The sequence below is a fragment of the Labrus mixtus genome, chromosome 13, assembly GCF_963584025.1.
Source record: "Labrus mixtus chromosome 13, fLabMix1.1, whole genome shotgun sequence".
NCBI classification, from domain to species: domain Eukaryota; kingdom Metazoa; phylum Chordata; class Actinopteri; order Labriformes; family Labridae; genus Labrus; species Labrus mixtus.
The window spans coordinates 26,993,519-27,010,379 of NC_083624.1; the positions used below are offsets into that span (position 1 = coordinate 26,993,519).

General features: G+C 38.9%; 1 protein-coding gene across 1 annotated transcript; it reads right to left on the reverse strand.

Moving 5' to 3' along the window:
- Positions 1-1,047: 1,047 nt before the first annotated feature.
- On the reverse strand, positions 1,048-16,317 carry stk24a (serine/threonine kinase 24a (STE20 homolog, yeast)). Its single transcript, XM_061054523.1, has 10 exons — positions 15,798-16,317; positions 11,915-12,145; positions 8,680-8,736; positions 8,465-8,573; positions 6,680-6,837; positions 5,153-5,338; positions 4,921-5,066; positions 4,618-4,828; positions 4,344-4,480; positions 1,048-3,928 (listed from the first exon to the last, which is right to left on the reverse strand). The coding sequence occupies exons 1-10, from the start codon at positions 15,837-15,839 to the stop codon at positions 3,895-3,897; spliced, it is 1,311 nt and encodes a 436-aa protein (XP_060910506.1). The 5' UTR covers positions 15,840-16,317; the 3' UTR covers positions 1,048-3,894.
- Positions 16,318-16,861: the final 544 nt, after the last annotated feature.

Genomic DNA, 16,861 nt, shown 5'->3' on the forward strand with positions numbered 1-16,861 from the left:
TGTAGCTCTTCATCATATTAAACAGACTTTGTCTGCAGATTGATTTCATTTCAATTCACAAGTTATCAATGAATGAGTGTCTCATTGTCACAAAATGTATGAAGCTGCTCAGGTTTAATTGGCTTTAGTAATCATGTCACTTTAATAAAAGTTGCTGAAATTCTAAAATTCAAGTTCACATTTTTAAAAGGTAAATGTGATAAACAGACCTGAGCAGATCTGAGTGGTATTAAAGCTCCCTTTTCCCAATCACATGTCCTTCATGGAAAAAGGGGCAGTACAGCGGACACTAAGAAATGAGGTTTTCCATCTTCACTTAAAGAGTACAATAAATGAAATTGATTTATATTGCTATTTATTTTCTTATCTTGTTTCCTGCTCTTCGTTAGCAGCAGGAGTTAGCCTAGTTCTTGAATTATAAACCTCCCTGTACTTCAAGTGCTCAGAAAAAAAAGGAAGTTTGGAGATCTATGATTCAATCACGAGGGTAACTCCAACTCCTGATGTCCATGTGCTATGAACAAAACCTCCAGAGAAGCTACAAAAGGGAACCTTTACCACCAATACACACACGAGGTTTCAAAGAAAAAAAACAAATCAAATGAAATTTTAATTTATTTACGTTTTAAAAAAATATAAAATACTTGTATATTATATGATAATGGTGATGAAGTTGACTATTGTAGTTATTACAGTAGGTACCCCCCTGCCTTTTCCCCTCTCTCTCTCTCTCTCTCCACTCATCCATCCCCCACAGAGCCCTCACCACTTGAGAGCCAATCACAATTACTCACAGTCACACACACACACATTCACTCTGACATCAACACAACACAGATGCAAAAACAAAAGAATCAAACAAAACACTTGTAAGAAGTTTAGTAGCTCAATTAAAGCGTGCAGCTACCTGGAGTTTGAATATCCTGATGGGTCAGTTTAGGGTTATGGGTCATGTTGCAGATGAGGGTTAATATGTGTACATGGAGACTGAAGTCACAGTTCATGAAAAACAAAAAGTTACAGCTCAAACAACGGCAGAACTGTTCATCAAATTTGTACTGGATTTTTTATTTTTTATTCAAGCATTTGACAACTCTCAATAAATCCAACAGCACTGTCCTGAATTAGCAAACATGTATACTGGACTATGAAACTGTCAGCCAAGTCACACAAAATGAAATGTACATTTGAAGTGATTGCTCTCCAGTGTTTACTGAAATGTACACTGAACCAAACTTCACTCCCTCCATCACATAATACTGCTCTTTTGGGTTATAAAAATAGTTGAACAGAATATATGCCTACTTGCGCTAAGAAATGACTCCTGGCGTCCACACTGATTTATGTCAAATAAAGTATGACCTTCTCGTAGATCAAAGGTGACTAAATTAACTTCAGGAACGGTAACAAAATGAAATATTTGATGACACGGGGGAGAAACATACTTTTCATTCGTCAACTGAAATGGCTAGAAGTTTTTAAAAGTGAAATGAGACATTTGGAAGATGCAGCAGTGTTCTGTTCACTGTGACTACAGGGAGACAATGCAGAGGCTTATCTACGGTGTGTCTAAAGGGACAAATAGAATGTGATTTATCACGATTGACCAAAAAATGAATGCATTACGTTTAGACCTTGATTAATCTTGGTTAACTATTTAATGTTGACAGCCCTAGTTTTTCAGTGAGCTTAAGATGTGCTTGTGATTGATTTTGTAACATTTAGACAATTCAGGCCAGCTGTTTCCTCATTTCCAGCCTTTGCTGCTAACTATAATTTATATTTACCAGACAGATGTGTGAACACATGCTTTTTTTTATGTAACTCCTGAAAAGGAAAAATGATGCTTTATACCAAACTGTTGAGCTCTCACTTTATTCATATTGAGCCATTTATTGTCTACCGGAAAAAAAAAACATCACACTGCTCATTCAGGTTAAATCAAATCTCCTCTCATCTGAGAGAAAACAGGTCCATTTGTTCATGTGCTCATTATTCTGACAAGGAATGATAGGAACATCTTTGATCAATTGTCTTTTAAAGTATTGCTGCATAAGCATTTTAATGCCAGAGGGAGAAAAAAAAAAATCACAACAAAAACATTTGATCTAACAATTTAAAGCTAATACTATTCATCCCATTCATCACAAATACTCTAAGGCTTAATCAACTCAGGACTCCACATTCCTTCAGCCCTGCAGCAGTGTGCTACAACGCATACTGCTCAGGCCTCCCAATAGGATTTATACTGTTATACTTTCATGCACATTCCTTGAAAACTACAGTCAGAAGTAGTAGCAGTGCCGCTCTGAACACAGGTGGTCTCTGAACACCTCCTGGCTTCATGTAAATATGTACATCTGACAGCAGTCGTCTGCTATGTGAGACCTCTATTTGTGTTTACTGTACAACTGAAAAAAACTCACAAGTCCAAATGGACAGCCCGGCAGATACGACACTGAAAGACCAACTCCGAGCTCCGAGCTGCGAGACTTCAGGCAGACTTTTCTTTGTCCCAGATAGCATACCTGCAAAGTACTGTTAGTCTCATGCTACTGTTTTATGGCTACTTTGTTTATAGTCAAAGGCATTTATACTTGAAGTGCAATTAAAGCTGTAGGTACACTGAGGAGAAAGATAGTACCTCTGCAGCTCTTAGGAAGACTAACAGAGTCTGCTGATAAAGAAACTAGATGATGGAATGAATGGACGAAACTTCAGTTTATCTAACTGGTCAAAAACACATGTTGAATCAGTCTGACAACACAGCATCCAGTGTTTAGAACTGGTGGGGGCTTCAGTGGTCCAGCCTTGTGTGAATTTTTTTTTTTTTTTTTTTTTTTTTTACATTCTCCAAAATGATTACAACCACAGCATAGTGAGTGAAACCAAAAAAGTGAATGAAGAAATCTTTCATTAATCAATAGTGAAACATGATAGAGGGCAGCCATTTTCCTTGACGATACCTAAAATGTTTTTTTATATCTGGAGAAAATCAAAGACTGATATACAAAAGAACAAGTAGAAAGGCAAGGCAATCTCATATATGGCCATTTTAGTCTCTCAAAATATTTACCTCAAAACCATTATCTACAGTTTGCATTTGGCCATTTGTACACAGTGGTTCCATTAGAAACGCTTCTTTATTTGTTCACAAATCTGTAGAAATTAACTTATTTACAAGTCTGTACAGCCAACCTATAGAGCTCTTTCCATCTCCCAGAGGACCCAGTCCACTTAAAGCAGGATACCTGAGTTTTCAATAGAATGCTTCAAGCCCACTCATCACTCCTCACCACACGTTTCACAGGATGACACACACACACACACACACACACACACACACACACACACACACACACACACACACACACACACACACACACACACACACACACACACACACACACACACACACACACACACACACACACACACACACACACACACACACACACACACACACACACACACACACACACACACACACACACACACACACACACACACACACACACACACACACACACACTTAAGTCAGATTTTTTCCTCTGAAAGGATGCAGAAACTTTGGCTCCTTAAAAAGCCACAAACTCACTTACACCAAAAACTCAACAGTCCTTGCAGAGTAAAGGTAACTCCACCCTAAAATAAAAACAGTTGTGAAGGAGGTATTAAGGAGGGACATCTTACAGCAGGCTGGCCACTCACTGTCCTGAATAGGACCCTCTGGTGGTGTGTTAACGTATAATCAGACATTAAGTAGGCCAGGATTCGCTTCAGGCAGATGAGTGATGGAGATCTTCCTGTGAGACTTCATCTGGAGGTCAGAAGAAAAGATCTGACTCCTGCCACCAGGGTAGAGAATTAGAGCAGAGCTGGAGGAAGCTTGTCTCAGTGAGTGGCAGCTGCATGTGGCACAGAAAACCTGAAAATCATCAGAAAGAAAGGTTTCATTTATCTTCTGAACATGACAGATAGTCTTGAGTCACACTTGTGATTTTATTTCTACACACACACACAGTTCACCATCAGCAGCTGTTCAGGAATATATAAGACTCAGTTTAGCACTACGCTGGATTTAAAGACGTGTTTTTGCTGAAGTTAAGTCACAAAGTTTAACTTAATTTTTTTTTGTCAAGATCTTTGATAATGGACCAAAGAGATGGAGCGATGGATTATAAAATGGACTGACTGTCATTGCCCCCCCTAGATCCACATATAAAACAGATTTTAACTAGCAGCTGTCTTTGAAATATATCTCACTTAGAAAGTATAAATCACTTAGCACTGATACATTACAAAATGTACAACAATATGAAAAATAAGGAACCCATATGTACCTCTGAAGTCTCTGCACTAGTTCAGCTACTAGGGAGTCACAGATCCCCGGGTGTGTTTCCTCCGCCAGGAAAATGGCCTCCCGCAGCTCCTCTGAAGCCTCCGGCTTGCCGTTACTTGTCTCACCCTTTTCTTTCAACTGCAACAATGACAGATTTCAGAAAACAATAGAAAATACATTTCCTAAGTATTCTATTTGTGGTGTTATCTCTGATAAAGTCAATGCATTTGATAACACAGTGTATTCTTTGTGATGAGCATCGGTGCTTCTTTCACCTCAGTAAACAGTGGAGAAAAGATTGCTGCTAAGCTTTGTGACAAAGGCCTCTTCGGACACTCCTGCACCCGGTTGTCTTGTTGTCTTTCCAGCTCAGCAGGCTGTGCTGCCCCATTCTGAAACTTCTTCAGGTCCTTCTCCCTGATGGTGTTGAAGATCCATTCATCATTGGCAGCATCGTCTCCTCCAGCCGCCTGGCCGTCTGACTCCCTGCAGGGACGGGATTTTAGGACATTCATCTGGGTGAACAATCACAACAACATCACAAAGCTTTTTGTTTGAGATTGTGTCTAATAACTTACTCGTCGGAATCATCGGAGCTGGATTGATGCCGAGACTGCTCAGATTTCCACCTCTTGTATCTGTCGATCAGCTCTGTCAGATAGGACGTCTTTTTGGCGTGCCTTACAATATACTTGTGTTTTAACAGCTCTTTGGCAGTTGGCCTCTAATGAAAACAGAATTAAGAAAACAAACAGTGAATACTGTGCAATAATGCTCATAAAAATAGAAGCAAGAGTCTTTGAAACTTACAAAGCTAGGCTCCTTATTTAGACAGGCTTCAATAAATTCTTTAAGTGGTTTACTGTAGTTTCCTTCTAGTGTTGGCGGATTGTTCTTTGGAATGAGGAATAAGACCTTCATGGGATGAAGCTCAGAGTGAGGCGGCTCTCCTTTAGCCAGTTCTATTGCTGTTATACCCAATGACCAGATGTCTGCCTGTAAAACAAACACAATCCCCTTTATCATTAAAGCAGCAGAATCTCAATCACTCGTCCACAAATAGACACACAATGCTGTCTGAAATGACATTTAGATGACTTAAGCAGCACGGGTGTATTAGAGGAAGCTCTGCAGACTGTGACATAGTGGCTGCATTGAGAAGCCACACTGACTCATGTCGTGGCCATCCCAAAAATATGCACTTGCTCATTTGTAGAAACCCAGCCTTGCAAACCTCAGTCAAAAACAAGCACACAGTAAACAGAACACAGAGAGAAAGACGAGACGACACAGATCATCGGGCAGAAATTTCTCACACATCTGTTTCCTTTGGTCAGTGTCTATTACCACCTTTCATAATACTGAGGCGGGCTGTGAACATGGGAAGCTCCAACTGTGTTTAAACAAGAATGACTGAAGAAGAAGAATGTGTTCAACCTGTGCTGGATAAATGTATAGGAAACACTTATTACCTTTTTCAATGTTGAAGCAAGCTTTATGTAACTTTGTGCTCTGGCTTGTATTGTTTTATATTTCATCCTTCTCTAACTCATACTTGTAGGACATTTCACTTAGCAGACACTTTTATCCAAAGCGACATACTTCAGAGAGTACCGGTAAGTACAACAATAATCCATTCATACACCGCCATCGAAGCAGCGGGAGCAATACACATCGGACATGATGCCCAGCTGGGGATCGAACCCTTAACCTTCCGGTTTAGAGGTGACGACTCTACCAACTGAGCCACAGTATTGACTTTTCAGAGTTGACTTGTATGGCCCCATTACAAAAGCCTTTCATTATAAAAAAAACGTCACTATCACTTAAAGTTATTATAACACAAATAGTTCCATATACTTCACTGTTAAACAACACACAACATTCTAAACATATTGAGAAGTTTTGTTCCACATTTCCAATCAGTTTCTCTGTAAGCTCTCTCTTCTCACACGTACTTAATGTCAGCTGACTACATTATATTTAGACTTTATTTTGTGGCTAACATTATTCTCTCACTGTCCCCTCTCTCTCTTCACTGTTGTAGCTTCACTCACTGCTAACCCACAGGTAGACGAGCAAGCTAGAAGAACTCCTGCTTCTCCAGATGTTCATCACAAACCAGATGTGGTAAACTCATATTTAACTGTTCAGACTATCTGAAAGACAAACCACTTTTCTGTGTCTTGTAAAGCTTTACTGTTGTTTCAAAATGATTGACAGTTTTATAAGTATCATTAAGTATCATTGACTGTCTTTAGAAATCTATTTTGTTATTCTCTATTTAAAATTGTTGCATTTCTGTCATTCTGTGGCGTAACCCAAAAGCTGCCTGACCTTTGAATCGTAGGCGGATTGTTTTATGACTTCAGGTGCCATCCAGAAAGGAGTACCAACGAATGTGTTTCTTTTGATCTGGGTGTCTGTCAGCTGGCCTGCCACTCCAAAGTCTGCCAGCTTCACATCACCTTGTTCCGACAGCAACACGTTGGCAGCTGAAAGCAAGAAACACAGAAGTATGAGCTTCTTCAAACAGTGGGACAGACAAAGCTATGTCACTTTAAACGATTGTTCCCAGCTTCTGCCTGTTACCACTGGTAATGGTGATTGGCTGCTTAACCAGACGGGTTGTTGTGTTTTGAGAGGCTTGACTACAGTGTGCATCGTTAACTTTAGAAAAATGTCTGTCTGATCAAAACAGACAGTGTTGAAACTTTAGTTAAACCACATTGTGGTAAAATGGTTTATATTCTCATGTTATGAAACAGCTTGAATGTTTTAATATTCCATGGAGCTGAAAAATAAAACTAAAGATTTGTATCATAATGTGTAATGTAATTTTTTTTGTTAAAATGGATTTTTATAAAATTGGTATCGAAAAAAGTATCATTTAGGAATCGGTATCGAAGTCAAGGTATCAATATCGGTATCAAAACATTTTTGAACGATACCCAGCCCTAGTCGCAACATACAATTAGAAAATAAATGAATAATCAGCCGCACACTGAACATGACTTTACTGTGGACATGTCTGCTGTTAGAAAAGGTAAAATGGATTATGCCATTGTTAGACACAACACGGAGAAACACCATGGGTTGGGTTACTACCTTGTAATGTATTGGCCTTTAAAGAGTGAGACCTGAACCCACAGGGGGCGATTTGATTAACCAGCTCTTAAGAAGAGAGGCATATTAGATTTATCAACTGAATACAATCTAACCACAATAAGTCAATGAAGCACAGGATGTGAGACTCCACATGATAAAGTATTTCTTTCTGCAGGTAATGTAGGCCCATAAGAAGGTTTGTCACCAGGTCCCTTCAGGAGGTCCCTTCACACTCGCCCTTTCCCGTTTAGTGGCAGAAGCTCGGCAGCAGAATGTAACTATCTATTGTATTCAGTTAGCTAACACGAGAGTACTAATAACCTTGTTATGCAGCAGTGAATACAATTGAAATATTTCTCAACATTGTACAACACTTGTGAGTATAAACAGTATAACAACTATAAAAGTTACATTTACAGAGAAGAAATATCCTTCACAATGGATTGTGGGATAGCTAGTTCCTTGACTCTGATGTACAGAGTCTTGTACCTTTGCCTTTTTGTCTGTCTGCGCAGATTAAAAATGTACTATAGTCACGACTATAGGGGTAGCTGGTTGTCTTCCATGCGCCTATCTCTTGAATAAAGCATTTACGAAATGTCAAAGGAGGATTTGAATCGGGAAATTTACATCTGGAACCAGAGCAGCCAAGGAGTGGGTGGTCACTGTTGAGCTCTATAAGGTCACAGTAAAGTCATTATCAGTGTGCGGTGGATTATTGAAGTACATAAAGACTTTTAAGGACAGGACAAGTAACAAGAGATCTCTGATCAGTAGACAGTCGCTATTCCCTTACCAGAATCTCTGAGACAAAAAACAGTGATGACGAAACACTGGGCAGGTGTGGAATTTAACTTTTTAGAAAAACAATTCCTCAGCAGCTGGTAAACACTGGTCGTAGTGAATAATCAAACTGACTTCAGTGTTATTCACATGACCGCAGAGCCTGATGTCACCGTTAAACCATTTACAAGATTTGTAATAAAACAAGAGAATGGCCTGTGGCAGCCTCACCTTTGATATCCCTGTGGATTTTCTTTTCAGAGTGCAGATACTCAAGCCCTTTCAGGATCTCTCTCAGAATTGTGGCAATCTGGGTTTCATCCAGTGCACCTGGTTCCAGCTGAGAGAACGGATAAACACATTTGAAATATTCATTCACATTAGAGAACTGTTATAAGTACATGCAGATCAAATTATTACTTTAGAAATGTTTGACTAATACTTACCAAATCCAGGGCTGACCCTCCACCCAAATATTCCATAATGATCCATAACTTTGTACCCTGAAAAATAAGTCAGTGATTTAATCAGATAGTTAAACGGAGTATTTTGCTGCTTAAGAGGGAAATCCTATGGTATTCAATTCAACTGTTGGAGATGGAGAGTGCTTAAGTTTGCACAAACTAACTCACAGTGTTTTGTGGAGATACAAACCCAGAGGCTGAAACAAAAGTAATATCATGACATATACTTGATTTCTGGTTGATCCATTCCTAACTGCATAGATCAGTAGATTATTTCCACAATGACAAATTAATGACAAGTCAATAATATTCACAAAGCATCAGTGTGAACTAGTTGTTCAGTAAATGGCTGAGAAAAAAAAAAACACTGATAAAGGCAAGTGGTCTAGCTAATGTGCCGTGTGCTTGGAGTCTTCTCCATCAGCTTATAACTTACAACTGATCTGCAAATGTTAACTGGAATAATTATCTGTTTGTTCACTGACACTTGAATACTCTGTTTATTACAATTTCACAGTTACTGTGTGCTGATTTCTTCTGCAGCTTTGGAGTACAGAGGACTTCAACTGTGTAATATGTTCATAAGTCTTAAATCAGCTAGTTCTTAAAACAAACATTATAATAATTATATAATAAATCTCCTATTCAATAGATGTACTTTAAATCCTGGCAACATGACATGATAAGTATTTATGTCATACAGCCATAGACACCTCTTTTCTGCTACAGGCTAAATGCAGCAGGAGTGAATCTTGTCCTCGTCTGAACCACCAGAAGCATCATAGCTGTCAGACCTGGTCATGCTCAGTGAACTTGGTTTCCTACACAAGAGCAACATTTTCATATGAATAAATAAACATCACCTGTAGAGGTAGTTTAGCCAGACAGACAAAGTGTCACTATAACTCAAGGAGATCTGTGGATGTGTCAGATGAGCTTGTGTGCTGCTATCTTCTGGTTCACACAAATTACTTCAGATGTCAAACTTACTCAGACAGAATTTGCTGCTGCTGCAAACACTGACACCATTCTTACCCACACCAACTAACACACAGAGCAGCACCCACCTGTGGGCTCTGTTTCTTTATGCTTCCCTTCAGGGGCAGAGTGTGAGAGACAACTAAACACACCATGTACCTGATAGGAAATCTTTACTTACATTTCTTCTACACATCCTGTTGTAAATACATCACAGGAAATAATGACAACTATCCGTGGGGGACTTTGCAGCTTCATTAAGTTTTTACCTTTAAATTAGTATTTTTTTTCTATTTATTTGACATTCTTTAGAAAATTGAGAAGTACAATTAAATTACACCAAATTAAAAACTATGTGCGTTATTTCTTGTTGAATTAGTGACATCTCAGAAGAATGTGATTTTTTTTAAAGTTAAGTCAATCAGACTTGTTCAATCTACAATCTCGTTCAGCAGATGTAAGTTACTTAATTGCCTACATGAGTTGAATGATATAGTCGCTGCTGCTTCTACTGACCATGCTGGCAGGCAGGATAAAAAAATGGAGACAAACTATAATAAGTTAAGTCATGTTGTTTTTAGATCACAAGCATGCACCTGTCCCAAATATCTCTGCTTCAGCTCTCTCCTCTCTCTCCCCCAGCACGACTTGTTTGTGTGACCCTCTTGTGTAAGCCTACCTAGCCGTTTGAAATCTCTGGGCTTTAGTGCAGAGGTTTTCAAAGAACAGCTACCTTGGCATAGCCGCAGGAAGCAAAGCCCCTAATGAACGGATGCTCTAGCTGCCGCCACAAGACAAAAAAGAAAAACAAACAAATCAAAAGTAGAAAATATATTAAAAAAACAGATCATTTATTTCATTATCTGGAGCATTGCGAGTGTAGATCTTAACATTACCACTTTAAAGTTGTGCAACACATACTTAAATACAAGCACACTGCGCGCACACACACACACAGCAAATACCACGCTTACACCCTACACACAAATAAGCCCTAATTCTCCTCGTCAGCCAGCAGCAGACCTGGGCTAATGGACGTCACCTCTCTCCTATCTGCTGTTAAGTAATATAGTAAATGCTGTGAGAGGCACTTAGAGCACTACCACATGGAGTGAGCCAGAAAATCTATTATAGACACAAAATGTGGTTTTCATCTAAGTGTTGCTGTCAATACAGCTATAACACATGATCAAAACACCACATAGGGCCTTCACACTTGCAGAAAACTCCTGAAAAACACCTGATATTTTCTCGAGGGGCTGTAAGTTTTTCACTCCCAACTTTATCCAGAATTTCTCCTGCACGCTCCCTAGTATTATTTGCCGCAGAAAGTCCAAGTGAGCTGATGTAAGAACACAGCAGGATGTAATCCGGAGAATTTACCTCGAGTGAGCGGGTGGGGGTTGTGATGTTTATATTCTGCACGGTGCATGGACTGTATGTACATGACTGTTACAATCTCCGTGCACATAATTGAACAGCTGCATTATGTTCTCTGTTTGCCAGTATACTCTTCTTCTTGTTCTGTCAAACTACACAACGTAGCATCGATATAAAGGCAAACTTTTCTCATCATAGCATGGTATAGCTGACTCTGGACTCTCCACTACTTCACCATCATTCCTTTTACATCATGTCTTGCCCCCGTAGACCCCCCTCCCACTTCTGACAGAGATAGTCTCTCGCTGTGAGGAGCAAAATGTGAACAGCCAGGTCAGGAGAATTTCAGGAGCAGTCTGAAATGATCTAGATATTTTCAGGAGTGCATACGTGAAAACAGCTTAAGACTTGTTGTTGTTGTTTTTGGTCCAAGGCTGGCTTAGATTATATCCAAAGAAAGGCAGAATTGATTCCTCCACAGCTTGCATGTCAACAGCCTGACACTGAAACTAAAAGCTGCAACATTTCATCTCAGTCACTTCGTTTATTTAAATCCATTTTGTTTCAAAAAAAGGAACAAAATAAGAGCAATGTCAAGATAAACACAGACAGCAGTGTCAAAAGCCACAAGCTGTATACTACTTCATCTTCGGCCTATTTCTTGTTGTTACACAGCAGTATGTGCATGTACATTACACAGGCAATACTTGTTCCATTACCCATATGCATTATTAATTGACCTACATAGCATCCATACGTACAGTAGCTTGTTTGCAGTAACACACTACTGACATGTGCATTATGTTGAGGACTGATCATAACAGAACCCGACGGTTTTCTTCAGTGAGTTAATGCTTACCTTGAGATAGGATCCATAATACTTGGTGATAAAGGGGCTGTCACATTGGCTCAGAACTGTGATTTCCTGTTGAATATCCTCTATTTCATCCTCGGCTTCTTCCAGATCAATAATCTTAATGGCCACAACTTTTTGCGTCCGTTTGTCGATGCCTTTGAAGACTTCCCCAAAAGAGCCTTTGCCTATTCTATCCAGCTTGGTAAAAAACTCCTCCGGATCGGCTCTGAAGTTCTGAGTGACATGGAGAGACAAGAAAAATAGTGCACGTAAAGGAACTGATAACCACAGGTGACTCATGAGCTATATTTTGATGCACAAAGACATAAAAGGCACAGGAGATAAAATGATTAACAAGTCCTCATACAAACAGCATAGTTCCAAGTCTAGTCCCTATGTATGAAAAAAATACAGTTTAAAAAGAAGAAATAGTGTATTTATGTAACACAATGTCTCCCTTGACTCCAAAATAATTATAAACCGCAAACACAAATTTCTTGCTGTTTTCTATTTCCTGTCCATCGTTTTAGCTACACTTGCAGCAACTATTAAAAAAGAGGATAGCAGATAGTTGGCAAGTGCCCGGGTTACTTATAACGTTTGACTCACTTCATCTCTTCACATAATTTAAATATTTCATTATAACAAAAGTTTCTAGAAGTTAAACAGAGCCCAAGCTGACATTAGCATCACCATTCAGTGTGGGCCAAATAACTGGAAAAAACACTTGATAACTTATCGGGTTAAGTACAGACAATACTGATCAATAATGATTGGCTGGAGATATCTCTTCTTTGTTTTATACATCCAGCCTTAGCAGTTTATCTGCTAAGGCTGGATGTGATCTGTCCTCTATTGCTGAATGATGAGTTTGCCTTTCCCAAAAGCTAAAGCCTATACTTTATTAACTTCTGTGTCACTTAACTGAGGCAGAGCGTGGGAATTCATGACTACACAGCCACCTATATTGTTCTTTGGCCTGGCCTCAACATCTCCATGCAGACCAACTTAAGAACTTTTTCAAATCAATTTGACACCTAAATCGAGGGGCAGTGTAACCCAGACATACCTGAGGCTTAATGACCTCCTCCACAAACACAAGCCTTCAGGACAAACTGTATGACAGCTCCTTGGCTTATTGACTTCACTAAATGGCTTATTTCCCCGTGGAGCACCAGAGAGGGAATAATGGTCTTTAAGTTGGCCGGTTCAATTTCCTTTCATGTAGCACAATCATTAGCCTAAACTGTCTGAGTATAGTCGGCAGTAACGTCTTTTCAAAAAGTCGAAGAGTATTATACAACGAGCTTTAACTGAAAAAGATTGCATTTTTCAAAAAGCATTACATATGATTTTGACCTGATAATTCATAATGCAAAATCATCATCAACTAGATGAAACTTTGATATCAAAGATCCGAATCAAATAGGCCAAATGCTTAAATTACCTTGTAACCCAGCACTAAGAACATGGATGATGTGTTGACTCATAGAGCATATTGCTTTTGGTCCCCCAGAGAACTGTTTCCAGTAAAAGTGCTAATGCATGGTGGTCAAACCTTGTGGAGGGGGAGATGAGCAGCTTCACTTTGAAAAACTAGCAAAGAGGGGGCTGCTGGATTTGATAGCAAAGGGACTTAGCAACAAAGACAAATAGACAGAACGCGGTGCACAATAAAGCAGAGCAGAAACAACACGTCCAAAATACTATCACAACACTGGTGTGATCAGTCATCCAGGTGAAAATTATAATGTTGAGGCTGACCTCTGTAAAAACAAAGGGAAAAACAACAAAGGCGCTGCTGCCACAGACTACACATGATGGGAATGTACTTGCCATATCCACAGTCAGCAGGTTTGCAGTGACAACTAAAGCTGCCTGAACCTCGCTCTAAAAGCATGTGTTTGATGCTCCCCCATCTGCACCACACAACTGTGTAGTCTAGTGTCATCCACGCACCACACCCTTGCGGTCAAAGGCTCACTGCCAAACTTCCATCTGCTCACACTCCTGTGCATATGAACCTGAGGGGTCCTTTTCTCATTTAAACCTGCTTTTTAAGTAACAAGATTGTAGAACTCTTTCACTATTAATGTTGAAAAGATTGTTAGGCAGAAGTTGCAGTGCAAAGTGTAGGGATTTGCGTTTTTATTTATTATTTTATAAGTCTTCAGTTTGTCTGTCAGTGCATATGATAATGAATAATTATTCATCCTAGAGAACCAGCTTGTGTGCAATCAACTGTATAGAGTAGTGATGTATGTTTGGGTTATGCCACCACAGACAGATGCCACATGTCTTACATGGACTGTAGTCGGATTTACCTACCACCAAATTCTTCAAGCAGGAGTCGGACATGTACTGACTGCAAGCTAATGGCTGGTTGAACTCAATAAAAAATGAGTTAAACAAAAAATAAAATAAGAGCTTAAATATACTAAATTTAAAATCTTTAAAATTACTATATACTTAAATAAGTTTAAAAAAAGATGTAAATGCTGTGTGGTCAAAATTAAAGATTGAAACTGTCAATCAACGAACCGATTCTTGTTTTGCATCTATTGTCTTGTGATAGTCGACGTAGAGGGGCAGGGCAAAAATGTGTAACAACTGGATGTAATTTTCACTTCAGTTGCAATAAACAACAAAAACATTGCTGCTTCAAGATCATGATTTTTTTTTTGCAATATTTCCAAAGATTTCTTGGAATTCTTGACTATCTGTCCCGTTTTCCATCATAGCAGACTTAATATCTTTAGGTTTTTCACAGCTGGCTAGACATAATATATAATCTGAAGACACCATGGCATTTCTGAAAAGGACATTAACTGTATGTTTTTTTATTACATTTTATGCAGCTTTATAATTGCATGATTACAAAAATAATAAGGGCCATAAAAACGTAAAGTGTGAAATTATGTTGTTTGAGTCATGACTCATTTTGGATGCATCAGAGAATAGCTGACTGATTCAATATTTGATGGTAGATTAGAATACTCAACATTAAAAGTTTGTGTTAGCTGCAGCCCTGGACAAAACCAATAGACATGATAACTGGAAGACAAATGACATCCAGGGCTCATAAAATGACATATTACAGAATGAAGGAAGTAAATACACAGATACAGAATGATGTGTTGTAGAGCATCAGTGTAGATAACTTAAACTAATAGAGCTAGAGCATTTAGTCAATTGATAAGTTAGTTGATCGCAGAATAACTGGGCAACTCATTGATGGTTTTCAGTAAGCATTTGTGCCAGAATACCATTTAATAGCACTAGCTTCCAAAAAGAGAGCATTTTCTGATTTGCTTTTTTCATGCATTACACTCCATGTATTACATAGTCATTCCCCTTCAGGTATTAATAAACTACATAAAAACATAAAAAATACACATGATAAAGTGAACTTCTAATTTTGCATTGCTGCTCAAACTTACAAAAGTGAACATTGACAAAATATCAGCTTGGACACATCGTATTTAACGCTGTAAAAATGTGTTTTACATTTTTGGCCTACAACGATTGAGGGACATATTAAACAAGGAATAATGTCAGACAGCAGCATTAAGAGTACATCTCTAGTTTAACAGCCTTTCAGTCATTTTATAGACAACTAGAAGACAAACAAAACGACTGCCATCACAAAGTGTCATAACGGTTGCTGGACTTTGACAGGTATGTCCATGTATCAGTGTAAAGCCACCTGATAGTGTTAGAGGTGATAATGATGAAGTGTTCCTGTAGATAAAAGTTATTAACAGCCATCGAGTTAAACTTCAGAGCTGGAGATAAGAGGAGACTTGAAGTTAAATGTCAGGAGTCTCTGAGCCAAATGGACTCACACCTGAATGTTTGAAAACCATATAAAAACATGTTATTTTACCTGAAGCCCTGTCAGTCCACTCTGAAGAGGGGAATGAGCCATGGCGTCAGATCAGCAAAGATGACGCCTTTCCTCGTCTTTTCTTTCTTGTATCCTTATAATATGTAGAAGGTTACTTTCCAGACAAACCCCTGGTTTGGACGAACTGGTCCGTGCTGCAAACTCTGCGATGGTGTTGTATTTATTGAAGGTAGCGGTCTATTGACTTTAAAAAATGCTCTTGACTTGACGGCTTGTACTTCGAGCTTCTCCCCTCTCGCCTTCCGCAGTTAGCGAACGTTAGCTTGTTGCTACTTTAGCAGCTAGTTAGCAAACAGTTAGCTGAATACTTGTTTCTTTGTAGACCGGTGCGGTCTCTCGGTATGTGATTGACAGTTTCCCGGAGATTAAATAGTGGTCTGCTTAGAAAAAGACGCACAGGGTACATAAATGTACACGGTTCTGCAGTTGTATCGCTTGTTGTTCTATTCTCTCATCACTTTTCTCTGTCGCCCATCGCCATCTTGGTAAATGTCATTTTCATTTCCAGGGTGACCAATCAGAGTGAGTAAGAGCAGACGTCGCATGTGTCGTCATACGTAAACCAAAAGCGTGAAAGAGAAGTTCAAACAGGTGCCAGTTTTAACAAAAATTTAACCATCAGTATTTACTGATCACAAAATGTTTTCTTTAATATTACAAATAAAGAACATGTCTATTAGATAGAACTCAGACTACTTGAAAATCACCTTTGTGTGATAAACTATTCAGAGAAAGAGCCAAAGAAGTAATTAAAGGTAACTGGTAGAAAGTTCAAGCAAATAAATACGGCAAACATTTGCAATATACAACATATCAGATCCGTAATATGGCAATTAAAAGGAACTACCTAAAGAAAAGAAGGATTACACAAGATACAATCCTTAAGGTTACTATCTTAATTTATGAAAATAATGACCCCTCTCCAAATGATATCAGTAAGTTATCTGAATCTGAACTGGACAATCAAAATTTTGGCACATGGTGCCTTTATTTGCTGTAGGCGGAACTGGATGGAACATGGTGAGAAGAATACTAGAAAAACA

Excerpts from the sequence above, each read along its gene's own strand:
- stk24a (XM_061054523.1), bottom strand. The coding sequence starts at position 15,839 with ATGGCTCATTCCCCTCTTCAGAGTGGACTGACAGGGCTTCAG. Across the intron at positions 12,146-15,797 it reads GTGGACTGACAGGGCTTCAG|AACTTCAGAGCCGATCCGGA; the intron begins GTAAAATAACAT and ends CATGTCACTCAG. Across the intron at positions 8,737-11,914 it reads ATTATGGATCCTATCTCAAG|GGTACAAAGTTATGGATCAT; the intron begins GTAAGCATTAAC and ends CTTATTTTTCAG.